Source organism: Furipterus horrens, unplaced genomic scaffold (genome assembly GCF_987537825.1).
Source record: "Furipterus horrens unplaced genomic scaffold, mFurHor1.1.pri manual_scaffold_7, whole genome shotgun sequence".
Classification (NCBI taxonomy): Eukaryota; Metazoa; Chordata; class Mammalia; order Chiroptera; family Furipteridae; genus Furipterus; species Furipterus horrens.
Window position 1 is genome coordinate 115,327,807 of NW_028327177.1, and position 15,221 is coordinate 115,343,027.

Consider the following 15,221-nt stretch of genomic DNA (forward strand, 5'->3'; position numbering starts at 1 on the left):
CAGTTATTCTCAGAGGCTCAAGTATCTTTTCCTTCCAAGCCATCGTCAAACAAAGGCCTCAAAGCAGCACTCAGTGCATGTATACTGCTTTTAGAAAAAATTTATTTAATTTTATTTTTCAATTACAGTTGACATTCTGAAAAACGTATACCTTTAGATCTATTGCTTTACATCTGAATTTCTTTATATGGCTTTCAAAATTTCCCATAGTTTAGAAGTGACATTGTGGAGGGAAAAAGCACAGGACTGTTCATTGAAAGGTCTAGGTTTTAATGAATTATTTAACTTTTCTAGACTTTAGTTTTCTCATTCCACATATTGAAAGAGTCAGGTAAAAATGTATAGAATAATACCTAAACATCTGCCCAGCATTTTGTAGTTTATACAGTCTTTTCCATTTCTTAATGGACTTAACTAACTTTCATCAAATTCCTATGAAGAAGTTAGGTGGACACTGTTGTTCCCATTTTACAGAAAAGGAAACTGAGGTGCAGGGTTACTCAAGGTCAAGTGTCTGAATTAGTTGGCTCTCAGACCTAGGTTTTCCCAACTTGAAAGATTTTATTGGAGGCTGCCTTTCAGCCTCATGATTCCTTCTGGCTATTGAATTTGGATTCTCTAATCTGCAGCCAACATAGTTTCATTCTTTCTAAATATGAACTCTGAACACAGAAGAGCAAACACTCTGTGTATTCACTCACTGCCATACTTTCCAGCTGCCCTCCTCTCTTTCCTGCCCCTCCTCCAAGGTCTCGTTCAAGTTCTCACTCTCTCCATGAAGACTTGAATGACTGCCCTTTGGCAGCTCCATGTACATCTCATTCTCTGAATTCCTCCAGCACTTACAGCTTGTATCTGAAATCATTGCTCCCCATCTTGTATTCTACAGATTTCACACATGTGAATCTTTTTTCATCAGATGAATTATAAATTAACAAAGAAACCTGGCTTTGTATTTCTCTTATATTTCTCCACAGCAGTTAGCACAGCTCTGGGAATAACTTTGTGTTGATTGGTTGATTTTCTTAGATTTCTTAGTTGATGTTAGAGAAAACTGTTTTCATCTTAGTGAGTAGGTAGCTGGAAGCCATAGGTAGGTAATCTTGTTTCTCTCTTCCTTTCCCTCACTCTCCCCGTTTTTCTCATCCTCTTCTAATAGTACCTGTATTCTCTTTACTATTTAATTTAATTACTATCTTTCAGGATTAAGGGTTTAATAGCTATCTTGGCCTACATTGGCTATATTTGGTGCTCTGTCTAGTCTTTATGCAGAAAAGGTAGTGAAAAGTGACTTCTTAAAAAAAATTCCTTTTTCTTTTTAAAGATTTTATTTATTTATTTTTAGAGAGAAGGGAAGATAAGAAGAAAGAGAGGGAGAGGAACATCGATGTGTAGTTGCCTCTCGTGTACCCGCAACTGGGGACCTGGCCTGCAACCCAGGCATGTGTCTTGACTGGAAATCAAACCAGTGACCCTTTGGTTCACAGGTCGGCACTCAATCCACTGAATCACAACAGCCAGGGCTTGAAAACTGACTTTTATTTTTCTTTTTAGAAGAGGATATTTATAAACTCCTGAGAACACTGAACATTATAATACTTGACTCCTGATTATGTGATGGAAAGATGCATAAATAAATAATTCTGTCTTTGGAAACACCAGAAAAAACTGGTTGGAGCATATTTACCTAGAATGAGGTTAACAGGGTTGAATTGTTTCCACAAAGCATTTGGGAAAAAGTCTTAAGTCACCAGATGCAGCAATTAACTCCAATTTCTAGGAGCACTGGCGGGGCAAAGAGGATAATAACCTACCCGAGAAGTCACTGAGCAATAGTCCAGGTCCAGCGGTCGTGGTAAGTCTCAGCCATAGAGAGGAGAGATGGTCATGTTTTTAATGTGGCAGGGGAATTAGGACTCCTTGTCTCCAATATTTCCTTCATAGAGTCTTAAAGCATTCTTGATCAGTCCCAACCAATGTAAGTAAATTTGAGAATTTCTCTCAGAGCAGCTTGCTTTATAGTACTGGTTCTCAGACTCGGCTGTCCATTGGAATCATTTAGGGAGATTATTTAAAAAATAGTGATGGCTGGGTCCCAACCTCAGAGATTCTGGTTTGTTATGAAGAGTGCCCTGGGCATTAGGATTTAAAAAAAAATTGTCAGGTGATTCTAATGTGCAGCTAAGTTTGAAAGCTACTAGTTTACAGAGAAGGAATTTGCTCTGGAATTGCCTGGTCCTTGTAGTGTTGTTTATCAGTTGGATCCATTTTGGTTAAGTTCTCTAAGCACTAATTTCCCTGGCTATCAAAGAAGAACAATAATATTGTCCATTCAAGGTTGTAATGAGGGTAAATTCCATGACACATATAAATTGTTGGATACCAATTATATACGCAACTCTTTCTTTCCTTTTTTTTCTTTGTAAGCAAAGGAGTTTTCGGATATTTCACAGGGAGAGAACTCTGTGTGGGCCATCAAAAGAATTGAAGGCAGAACACTGGGAGCTGTGTATGTGTGTGTGTGTAGACAGAGAGAGACAACTTAGCATAAGTTAAAAGAATGGCAAAACAAAATAGATAATAAAGATCCAAACAGAAATTCTGTTCCTATTCTCTACTGCCTTGGGCTTTCTATGTTCTGCATTGTCCTTTGCACCTTTAGTTAGAAAACAATTAAGGCTGCACAGCCCAAGGAGAGTCCAGACTCCCAAGTCCACATGTACTGAGCAAGCTGCACTACTCTTCCAGGCCCCATAGAATCTTATGGTTTTCCCAGAATACTGACCCGATCTTCAGAAAGAGGGACTGTGTGCACAGGGATGGGCTGCCAGGGTAGGCTGGGATTCCAGACGCTGATACCCTCTGGGGGAAACAGGGCAGCAAGGTTTGTCATAGCACTCATCAAAGTCCGGTCAACATCTGTGCTTCGAACATAAACCTAAAGTGGGAAAATCAAGGCAGAATCCAACTGAGAGGAACTGTGGGTTTTTCCTGGGCAGCTAATACCTGGGAAAGAGCAGGATACCCACACCAAAACATTAGCAAACATTGTGGTAGCAACCTGATCATAAGATCTGTTATGGAAGAGACAGTATTATGAGTACGCCATGCTATAGAGCAACCTGGTATGCCAATAGTTGAATTGACAAGAGACCAATTAAGTGGTGGCTACTTGCCACTACCCGCCAAGCTGAAGTATTTACCATAGAAGTCCATAAAATTTTGCACTTATTCCTATTCCTAATTTTTTTTGAACAAAATATTTCTGTAAAGAGGGGTACATTTCTAAACAGGATATCTGACTTGTCTAACTTCCTTGGGAAACAAGTGAAGCACTTTGATAAGTGCAACATCATGTTAAAGTCTTTCAGAGGGACAAAGTTCCCACTTTTAGCTCCCCAACTTGCCTGTTGATGTTTATAGGACTCATTCAAGAAATTTCCATATCTTTTCCTTATGTACTCTCCAAGTTCATAATGCTGTTCCATGCCCAGCTAGGGGGAAAATAAAAGCAAAAGTTACTGAAAGTAAGTTCTGTGAATCTTATCTCATCTCTCCTCATTAAATGAGTAGTGTGAACAATGGTATACTTTAATAGTTCCACAGTTAACAACACATTTGTAAATGAAAACAAGAAAAGAAGGCTGTACTTTTTAGTCATGACTCCCTGAGAAAACTCTTTATCTTCATTAGCACTTAACACAGAGATTTCCATAGTTAAGAGTTGGTGATAAATCTGGTTTATGTAAATAATTCATCTCTGGTGTGGTAGAGCATTCAATGGTTATCTTTGCTGGCAGAACATTCAAAGGACTGGTTGACCACCTGGGGTGGGATGAAGGTTGGAGGGAGAAATTCAACCATTTGATAAGGGGTTGGATTTGATGAATCTGAAGATCATGTTCAATCTCTGGGTGCAATGTTTTATTACCTGTATGGATTATCTCTGCATGGTATATGAAAAACTGGAGCCTGTTACAAAGTGTGGATCAGCAGTATTAGCATCTTTTAGGAGTATGTTAGAAACCAAGTTCTTGGGCTCCACCTACTTTGCGGATGAGCTCAGAAATCTGTTTTTAACAAGCTCCTTAAGATCCCAATGGCCAGTAATCACTGAGGAGCATTGCTTTAGCTCAATGGTCCTCAAGCATTATTGTGCACCAGAAGCAAAATTTATCTATGGGTGCTTGTTTAAATGGGGATTCCTCAGCATTTCCCCCCAGACTCCTGCTCATTAAATCTGGGGTGTAGCCCTGGAACCTGCATTTTAACAAGTCCCCCGAGTGATTCAGATCCATGTAGTAGAGCACCATGCTTTGCGAAACACTGTACTTAAGTCTGTCTTTAACCCAGAGCTTCACCAGAGCATCAGGAGTCAAAGAGGATGTGGTCACTGTGACTTCTGCTTGGTCATACTCATTCATTTGCTTGTCACTCCTGGCCACTGCTATCATCACCATCCCTCGAGAATGGGGAAGGAGGTAAAAAAGGAATAAGGTGTGCTTTGAGGTTCGTGAGTTTCCTAGGTGACCTGGGTAGCTGAATAAGCAGGTACTTTGGTTCTAGTTGTTGTTCTAACTTATAACAGACCTTTGAGGAAATAGTCATTTTCTATAGAGCAGTGCTTTTCAAACTTTACCATGCACAGAATCACCTGGAGGACTCATTAAAGCAAAAATTCCCTGGCTTCCACCACAGAGTTTCTGGTTTAGTGGGAGGGGCCATAGATTTTACAGTTATATTGTTTCCAGGTGATGGTTATATTGCTCATCCAGGGACCACACTTTGAGAGCCACTGATCTAGAAAGCCATCACTTGTCATTATGTACATTGTAAGTACCAGGTCAAGGGTAAGATTTGAGCTCTAGAGCCTTGTTACTTCAAGGGAGTCCATTAACCAACAAAAATGGCATCACCTGGAGGTATGTTAGAAATGCAGAATCCCAAGTCCTATGTCAGACCTGCTGAATTAGAATCTGCATTTTTAACAAGATCTTCAAATGATTCATTTGCACTTGAGAGCTTGAGAAACACTGCTCTAGGAGAACCTGATGGTTAGTCGAGAAACTCTCAGAAGAAGAATACGGATCCTACAGTCTGGAAGAATCTGTTGGTCTTACTGCAAAAGCACAGCAAGTAAACAGAAGTCCATATAGAACAGAAGTTATTAAGAAGCAGCCCTGAATTGCTGTAACATCTCTTATTCAGGAAGTCACAAGCTGGGTAGGCTATGATGGGAAGAGCTCTGACCCGAGAGCCAGAAGATGCTGGCCTCAAATAGCCTCTCTGAGTTTACTTCTTTATAAAACATTGTAATTGAGTAAGGGCAGTAATTCTCAGTTTTGGCTACACATTAGAGTCAGCTTGTCTTCTGAGGAGCTTCTAAAAATCCCAATATCCAGGCCACACTCTAGACCAATTAAATAAGAATCTCCCAGGCAGGCATCAATATTTTTTTATACCTCTTCAAATAATTCCAATGTTTGGTCAAGATTAAGACCCATTTGTGTTGGAGATATCCAACTCTAAACATTCTTTGACATCTTCTTAATATATTTAAAGAGTGTTTTGGTCAGTACAGAAGCAATGCACCTGGCATTATAGAAGAGCCATCCACTCTTACAAGCGAAGGGTATGGGGCAGTGGAGCAGAGACTACATTTGCCTTTGTTCCCCAGTTCACCTTCTCTTCAGGTGCTTGAGAGGAAGTAAGGCTTCCTGTGTGTAAGTGACCACTTATATGGAAGGCTCAATCCCAACATATCCAGCTGACAAGAAATCAAATTTGCTAGTAGCACTTCCGGAGGACTCATGTTTTCCTAATCCTGTTGATGTGGCTTATTGATGACATGGTTGCTTTCTACTTTCTCAGGTGGAGCTTGAAAAGCTCAGGGGCTGACTTTTGGCTCTCTTCAGCATCTCTAAACTCCTGTATTCTTCTGTTGTCCATGCATATCTCTTATCCTTTAATAAAATCAACAGGGTAAAAACAACCAAAACAGGCAACTCTCTATACTTTTCCTATAGTGACTAGTCACTAAGGGAGACTTGGACATGACCAGAAATATATTAGGCTAACCATTAGTTCCTCTTGTTCCACAATCAAAACACAGTTTGGACTTTTAGATCCCAGGTACTTGTGCAAAATATCTTCCTAGAGCTGTGTAATTAAAGTTGTTACACGGTTTCAATCGATTATAAACCCCACAATGTTTAGTTTCCCTGGACACTTAGCACTGACGTTAGCTAAAAATCCAACCAACCGGAGTGAGTTGGCCAAATCCTTGAGGCCATGCAGATTCTTTAATGGGGTCATTGGGAAAGGTTTCGATGGGACTTCGGTCTCCATGCCTAAAAACCTGAAAATAGATTAAGACAGTAATGTTACAAATTTCACTTAGGTATTTTGTCTCTGCTCCTCATGACAGACATTTCTTAAGTCACTGATTCCCCATCTTGGCTGCTCGTGATATCACCTGCGGAGTTAAAAAAATTCTGAAGCTGGATCCAGCCCTAGTGATTTTGTTTTAATTAGTTTAGGTGATGGCTAGGGCATCAGAACTATAAAAACCTCCTCAGGTAAATCTTAGGTTAAGCACCACTGTTCTAAGATCACTAACACTTTCCCTGTGTTGCAGGTAACGTAAGTAACAAGATGATTGGCCATTAGGAGGCAGGTGATCCACACATGGAGACTGGTTTGTACATTGCATAGGAGGAACACAAAGCTTACTTAGCATGATCACTTTATTGCAGACAAACTCTGATGAGAATGATTTCTTCCTTAATTGTGGTTCCAGTAATAATGGTGTTAAATTTTTTTGCATGTAATAAAATAGTGGCTATTAAATGCTTCAAGAATCTGCAACCACTTTGAAGCAACTATTTGTGAGTTTTTAAGAGGTTGGGGGTAAAGGAATTGGGGTGGGGAGCTGAGAAAAGCAAATTCTCAATACTTTAAGGATATACTTTGGGTATGTATATATGGTCATGCTATTTTGATTGCCCATTTCACTCTTTGGGGAAAGTTACCTGAACTTTTGAAACCTTGGTTCTTTGATTAAACTTTCTGAGCAGTATACCAAATCAAACACAAAACTCTTTGATAAGCAAATGATAGGGAAAGAAAAATATGCAAGAAATACAAGATGAAGTTTACAATGATGTCAGCAAATATATTTAGTTGCATTATCTGATATTTCCTGCTTAACTCAGATGCTCCATTGAAAAGAAAGTTAGGAGGCTGCTCTTCTGAAATTCTATAAAATAGTTCAGCAGACACTGAATAAGGAACAGTCTCGAAACTTTAGCCATCTTTGAGATGGGATTCCAGGACAGTGAGGGAGGATTCTAAGACCTGGGTTGTGCCTCTGGTGTCTGAAGAAAACTGATCTTTTGGCCCCCTAAGTAGCATGGACCTCTTTAGTCAGCAGCATGGACCTCTTTCCCCTTAGATTGTCAGGTAAAAATAAAAATGACAACAGCCAACACAACAATAGCCATCTGGTATGAATAAATAAAAAGTAATATCTATTATTTTTTTGTCAGATTGGCAAAAAAGACAATATCTTTTTTAGAGTGCCACAGAATTTTAGTAATTTATTGTGTGCCATGAGATGAAAAAGGTTGACAATTGCTTCCCTAAACTAAAATCTCTCAGTAGAACAGGCTACAGAAAACACAGGGCCAATGGTGTAGGATCTTAAGAAAACATTTTGGTCAGGTAAGGAATTACTGCCATAAATGGTACCCTCATGGCAGGAAGAAAGGCTTGATATTCTCTGGTGAGAACCTACAATTATTAGTCACTAAGTGTGACTTGGTCATGACCAGAGATTATTGAGACTAACCATTAGTGCTTCTCTTTTCACAATGGAAACACTTTAGACTCTTAGATCCCAAAAGTACAGTGCAAAATACTTTCCCAGATCTGAGCAACTCAAGTTGTTATATGATTTCAATAGATTATAAACCCCACATTGTTTAGTTTCCAGGGTTTCTCAGCCTCAGTACTGTTGACATTTGGGTTGGATAATTCCTTGTGAGGGGGTGTCCTGTGCATTGTGGGATGTTCAGCATTTTACATGCCGGCCTTTGCCCGCTAGGTGCCAGTAGCATTCCCCACTGTGACAATCAAACAGGTCTCCAGGCATTGCCCAATGTCCCTTGGGGGACAAAATCACTCCCAGCTGGGAGCCACCGAGTTAGTTAAAAGAAGTCAGATGAAATGATTTACATTTCCTTCCAGCCTATAAACACAACGATAATCCCTCAACAGTTTTTGAACTCTTGCTTCATTCTCAAAACTGTGCTGTGTGCTTTTTACACATTGAACCCTCTCCTCAATTCTACAAAGCAGCTATTGTTTTCATTTCACAAATGAGGAAATGGACCTCAGTTAAGTGACCTGCCCAAGGGCACACAACGAGTAAGTGGTAGAGCAGAGATTCTAACATAGGTTGTGTCCTCAATGCCAGCACTCTTCACCTCGAGGAAGAGGCTCATTTCTTTATGGTCAAACACCCCTCAGCATCGCATCAGCGAAATGTGCATGCTCTGGGTATGGGGCTTCATTATAAACTCTACTCTCTCCTCTAAGTTTGGAAGCTGCATGTGTGTAATGGTGGTGCATCAGAAGAAACCAAAACCTTGATGTAAACCCCAAACATTATTTTAAAAATAAAGCTGAGGTTATGCAGCTCAATGACAGAATGGCCTGGGGGAAAAAGTGTGATCCCTTTAAAGGAATGTGTTTAAAAGAGCAGAGCACTGAAATATAATCACAAGATATGGGCAAGCTTTCTGACTCTGTTCTTACAGGTCAGAAAGAATTGTGCTCCCCTACATTTCAGTAGGTTTTAAGGGTTTTTGAGGTAGTGGCTCAAACATGCTCTGAACTCTTTGGAAGGAGTGTTGCCCAGAAACAATAAACCATCCTCCAAATCCAGTGCTGGAAATCAAAGTCTGTGTGTGTGTGTGTGCATGTGCACACATATGTGTGCATACACAGTGGCATCCTTGAGCTTCTGGAGTTTCACCAGTTCAGCTGAAGCCCTTGGACTCTGCCTAGGTGCTCTTTTAAGTCTGTGGCAGGACAATTTTCTTAACTGCAGCTCTGCCAAATGTATAGCTTCTATTCTCAGTCCAGCAATCATACTCTTTGCAATCCCTTAGAAACCTATAAATGTATTATTAGCAGTGGGTCTATTTGCAGTACTAGTGGTAATTACAATAGGAAGACATCCAAAATAATAACAATCCATTATATTTGTGCAACCCTCCCCTTTGGTTTTGTATAGTTCTTTTCCTGCTCTCTCTTTTAGTTTTTATAACCCCCTGTGAGGACAAGTTGCATTATTGCTGCATTGAACAAATAAGGAAACGGAGGCTCAAAGAGATCAAGTCAGCTGTCCACATCTTAATTCTCCTGATTGCCAGCCCCAGCACATCACATTCATTTCGCCCTTTAAAATCACAGATAACCTTTTTTTTTTTTTTAAAGAACCATGGTTTGCTGTCCTGATGAATGATCCTGCTCTCTGGAGTCTGCTAACCAGATTTGTCGAGTTGCATAAGGATGTGGAGACACTGATGAGTACACAGGGGGATACCATGACAGTTCCTCTCTCCATGAAGCACAATGTGGAAGTTATCTACCCAGTGTGGAGCTGATGTGCTTAAGATTTGGAGGCCATTTTAATTGAGGATATTCTATGACTTGAGTAAGAATTTTGTAAGGTTAACCATGAAGACTGAGAAGAGCTTATACTGTGTGACTCACCATCTTTCTTTGTAAAACCTGGGTGGAATGAGGAGTTTTTCAGTCCATCTGATGAGATCACTGAACCTGTGGTTTTTCCTTTGCTTAGAGGAGAAAGAAAGCTTTCCAATGGCATCTCCCTATTTATGAATGGAATATGGAAGTACAGGATAATAGTAGGTGTGTGCGGAATATGGATTGAAACAAGCCTGGCCATGAGTTATAATTATTGAAGCTGGTTGATAGGTATGTTGGGATTCACCATACTTATTCTCTCCATATAAATTTTTAAGATAGCAATTCTCTAAGGGTTTTCTACTCTCTGGAATCAAAATTCAGGAAATACAATTTACTAAGTTCTTTCTTTGAAAGCCACAGTACATATTAGGATATTTAAGAATGTGAGGGGTGCTGCATTTAAGAGACCTTTAAACACAGTTTAAACCATGTTCAATTCCCAAAGCTGATTTAACTATTGAAACCCATTTTACCAAGCAATATCTATTAACAACTCATCGAACTGGCATACTATGGGAAACACTTTGGTGAAGCTGTTTAAAAGATCATGTGGTGACTCAGTTTGTAAGACAGAATAAGAACCAAGGACAGTTTCCTGCTCTTTCTGTCAAGAACAGCTTTTCAGAGTTGGGGGAGATTTATTTCTTTTGGATCACAGAGGAAAAGCAAGAAAACCACCTGCTGGTTATGAGTCAAGCCAACACACCAAACCTTCAAGGGAAGATCTCAGCTCCATGTGCCGGATTTTACACATACAATAGTGATTAAGGGCATGGCCTCTAGGATCATACAGCCTGGGTTCAAATCTTAGCTGTATGACCCTGGGCAAGTTGCTTAACCTCTTTGGCCTTTTTTTTCCCTCTATCTATAAAATAGGGATAATAAGGTTTTTACAAAAACTTCGTGGAGTGGTCTCCAGATATAGCAAGCAAAAAGACAGGATGCTCAAATATTGCATGGAACATATTTACACTAAAAATTATTTGCTGTTTATCTGAAATTCAAATTTCTCTGGGCATTTTGTGTTCTCCTGACAACTACTTTATAGGGTTGTTGGGAGGATTATGTGACATAATCCATATTGAACTCTCAAAACAGTGCCTGGCACTTCCTGAGCAGTCAATTAACTATTGGTTATTGTCATTAATATTACCACTGTAATCAGAGGCACCATTCTTTTATTCTGGTTTGCCTATTGATTTTCTAAGGATTTCCCTGGGTATATAACTGAATGATTTATAATCAAATATTTGCTATAATCAATAGAAAGAAGAAAGTGATATCTTCTGACTTAGTCCTCAGATAGATGTTGTTGTATAAGGACCAAAACCGGTGTATTAAGTTGCCCTTCATCTACCATTAATGGAAGGAAGTGTGGTAGAAAAAATTGTTAACATTGGCCTTGTGCGATAATTGTTTATTTTTTTAGCTCCAAGTGAACTATCTTCATAAGGTTTTTCTTAGGGAAGGATTAACTTGGACTCCCTAAACAGCTGTTAACCAAGAATGGAGGGGAAGAAAGAAGACCCACAAGAGTTTGCTGGTCAAGGGAAGTTAGCCTGGGCTGGAGTAAAACATGGAGGCGAGACTCAAACACATGCAGTTAACTGAGTTTACTGTAATAACTCAAAGAGGATTCCTACTCAACCGGCTTGTCTCAGGTTTACAGTATTGGCAGTGGAATTTCTGCAGAGTCCCCACACTTGCTTAATGCATATGTTGGCATGGAACCCATGTCTTAACTTGCCAAGGAACTAAAAGTCTAACTTGCCTGGATTTCCCTACATAACTAAAAGTCTACTTCCCATGGAAGGTACATAATATTATACAGCTTTTTCAGCACAGAAGTCGGACAGCTTGTGAATCGTTTGTAAATAAATTGACGGTATATTTCTCTGGTTCTCTCTCATTGTTGACTCATGACCTAGTAAAGATTTACTGGGCTAAGAATTAGGATTTGCATAAGCTCATGGTTATGAAATTTTTTTGTAAAAGGAAAAGTAGTTCTATATATACACTAAAGTTGACAAAATAGGAACTTTGTGTTTAATTTTTAAGTAAGTTATAAAAATAAATTATGAGTATTCTTACAGAAAGAAAATCTACTTTTTTATCAGCATGCTTTCATGATCAAATAAAAAATGTGAGACAGAGAAAGAGATCAAGAGAGGCTGTGAAAGACAAGGGTCAGAGGCAGGGAGAGACAAATGCATGAAACAGATAAAACAGAAATAGAGATACAGAGAAAATCAGACACAAACAGAAACCAAGAGATATGAAAGGATTGATTCCAGAACTCATATGTAAAGCTGTGAATCCCCTTTATTTTGCAAACTCTCTATTGTTTAAAACAATGCCAACAGTATCAGTTCTCCCCCTGACATCATGCATTAGGCAGCCCTCCCCCTTTTTAAAAATAACTGTGACACATATGGATGGGAAAAACATGATTTTTAATGGTCAACCAAATCTATGTATCAGGAAGTCATCTTAGAACTCTTGAGTTTAGTTTCACTTTATGCTTCAAACACTGTTTACAAATATACTTTTCAATGTCCTGATAAACAGAAGGGCTACTTAATTCTGAAATGACTGGTTTTTTGGTTTGCAAGCAAATAATCATTAAACTTTCTGAAGCTAGTTTAGCTAGCTCCTGGTAATACACAGCACCAGCTAAAGCTTCTTCTCCTGGACTGAGTGGCTGTCAAAAGGAAACTATGTATTCAATGCAGTGGTAAAGAAAGGGGATAAATAAATAACATTGGCAAAGGTAAAAATAACCAAACCAAACACCTCTGTGTCAGGGCACGTTTACTCTTTGCGACGAGGAACTTGTGAAACTTGATTATTCACTCTCTGAGTCTGGTCTTCCCAAGACAACACAAGAGTAAAATGAAACCAGGCATTTGGTTTTCCGATCCTGCTGGTCACAGTTTTAAGAGAAAAGCAGAGAGAAAATTCCACTCACCAGTGTCACAAACTTGAGCTCCTTAGCGACCACACCTGGGTCCAGCCAGAAGGCCAGCAGAAGCAGGAGGCCAAGGTGAAGGCTTGCAGCCCAGGCCCCCAGCAGCGGGGCGGCTCTCATGCTGGGGAGCGCTGTTTCGGCAGGATGTAGAAGGTGCTGCTTCGCCTGCAAAAGCCATTAGAGGGGAAGCTATTCAATCAAGGATTAAAAGGGAAGCAAGAGCTGGGAGGAGCCAGGCTCCTAAATCGTAAAATCTCCAGGTAGTTTGGGGCGGGGTTTGGCACAATCAGATAGTTTTGGGGCGGGGTGTTAGAGATCTCAGGCTTCTATATTTAAGTTAGCACGCTGAGACCCAGAGACCCAGAGAGGGGAAAGCTGTTGCTCAAGACCACAGAGCGTATTAGCAGACATCTCTTTTGAGTTTACTTTTAGCTTTACTTTAGATGGGGTGTGATACAGCATTTGCTTTGTAGCTGTCACTTGGGAAAGGAATTCACTCCAACTTTAAAAACCTTAGGGAATCCAGAATGATTGGAGTGAGCTATGGAAGAAAGTGCAGGTACTGGCATATGTTGGGTCTATTACTCAGGCTAAACTTGACTCCTTTTTCTAAAACTCCCATGCAGCCTATAGGGGTATTTTTAAATTGAAGAAAAGTAAGAGCAATTTTATCTTCAACACTTTTAGTCACGCATTACGATATTTGGGGCTCATGTGTGGTATCTCAACATTAGGGTTAAAAATACCTTTCCTAACCTGACACAGTGCAACAACAACAACAATCTCACCAGCTTTGACTACAAGGCATACATTCTGGGTGAGTCACGCACCCTGGCCTCTCCAGCCGTGATGTCATCAGGGACAACAGGAAAGAGGCTGAAAGAGGCTGATGTGGACTAAGGAAACTTAGCCTTCCATTTTTCTCATCCTGTCAGCCCCAATCACAGGCTGAAACAGGAATTCTGTGCTGAGCTCTTGTCCTGATGCTCCTGCCCCATCAGCAGAAGAACAGTGCTTTTCCTCCACTACCTGCTCTCTGGTGCACTGCACTTACCTGTGACAGGAGGGTGCTGTGATGTGATCATAGGGTGCCCTAGAATGTCGTGTGTGGGAGACCTGAGGCTTCTTCCTTCATGGGGAAATATATGTGAAGCATGAATGCATGTGTGGTTAGGGTTGCACCTTCAAGGGGACTTGTGATCCTCTCTTTGTCATCACACTCTCCACCTGCCAGTCCCCACTGTCATTTTAAATGGGTGAGATTTCGAGGAGATGGGTGTAGGGAAAGGGGGTTGTCCAGGGCAGAGATGAAGCTGCCACGCTAATTAACCCCTGCTGTGTGCCCCAAGCAACTTGAGAAAGGAAGCTCCAGCACCTGTTCACCATTCGCACGCTTGGTTCTGAACCATGTGCCTTAAACTGTGCCAGATCCCCAATTCTGTTCAATATCTTATTTTCTCAAGGGTCAGCCTGGCTCCCTGCTCTCTAATTTTCTTCTTTGTCTCACCCTTAGATGGATGCCTGGTACTATTCTGACTACAGCTTTAGTGCTTCCCGATACTCTGGTTCTGTAACCTACCTGTGCCATGTTGTGTGCTAGGTTGGATGAGCCCTGCTTCTGACCCAGACCCCACTTTCTCTGTGTCACCTCCTCAGGGCTCCTTTAAACCCTTCGAGTAAGAGCAACAACAATAATGGAAACAACCAGAAAAAAAAAAAAAAAGAACTGCTGGAATTGTACATATCCAATTCAAACTTAATTCAAGTTGGAACAAGTGGGTAGTTTATGCTTCTGTCTCAGTCACTATCCAAACTCCTACATTGATCATCAGATTATAAGGGAAGGAGAGATCATGAATGTGGATCCGCCCACCATGAAGAAGGGTTTGAAGACCCTCAACTCAGATAAAGCCTATTTTAGAATCTTCTTTGGTCTCTTGAATTTTAAACCCACAAGGCCTTTGTAGAGACTTAAAGGGTCATCTGGAATAACCATGTGAGTATGGTAGCATTGAAAGTATGACTTGGAAAAATATTGACATGTCTTTATAGACATTCCAGTGAAGATTGTCAATCATTTTATTGTCAATGATTAGCAGAACTTACTGGCTGAATCACCTTTGTTTCCATGTGATATTTCTTTCATTGTATGTCAAGTGTTCAACCTGTAATTGGTACAGTGTTAGGAAGTTCCCTAAGTGAAGTAGGTTGTGTTCATCGGAAAGCTAACTCCCAGATGGAGATTTGCATGTAGGACATTTTTTAGGGGGTGCTCTCAGGATCAGTAATAGTAGGGGGAAGATAAATAAGCAGGATTGAGAAGAAGGAGAAGGCCTCTGCTGATCTTTCTAGGGGTTCTAAAGCTGGGATAGCCCTTTGAGTTGTTGTGAATTGGGGTGAAGGGACAAAGCCTTTTACCCCTGCATTAGCCACTCATTGGACGCAGGCTGCTCCTGGCAGGGAATTTGACCACAGG

The 15,221-nt window shown here is 40.4% G+C and overlaps 1 protein-coding gene across 1 annotated transcript in view; it reads right to left on the bottom strand.

Annotated features, from left to right (window-relative positions):
* The window catches only part of ACP3 (acid phosphatase 3), a 37,123-nt gene extending 24,161 nt beyond the window's left edge, over window positions 1-12,962 (bottom strand). Inside the window, exons 1-4 of the mRNA XM_090284339.1 lie at window positions 12,746-12,962; window positions 6,263-6,358; window positions 3,408-3,494; window positions 2,786-2,938 (exon numbers count right to left, since the gene is read on the bottom strand). Coding sequence (XP_090140465.1) covers window positions 2,786-2,938; window positions 3,408-3,494; window positions 6,263-6,358; window positions 12,746-12,865 — 456 coding nt within the window. The 5' untranslated portion in view covers window positions 12,866-12,962. The remainder of the gene's footprint in view (window positions 1-2,785; window positions 2,939-3,407; window positions 3,495-6,262; window positions 6,359-12,745) is intronic.
* Window positions 12,963-15,221: the final 2,259 nt, after the last annotated feature.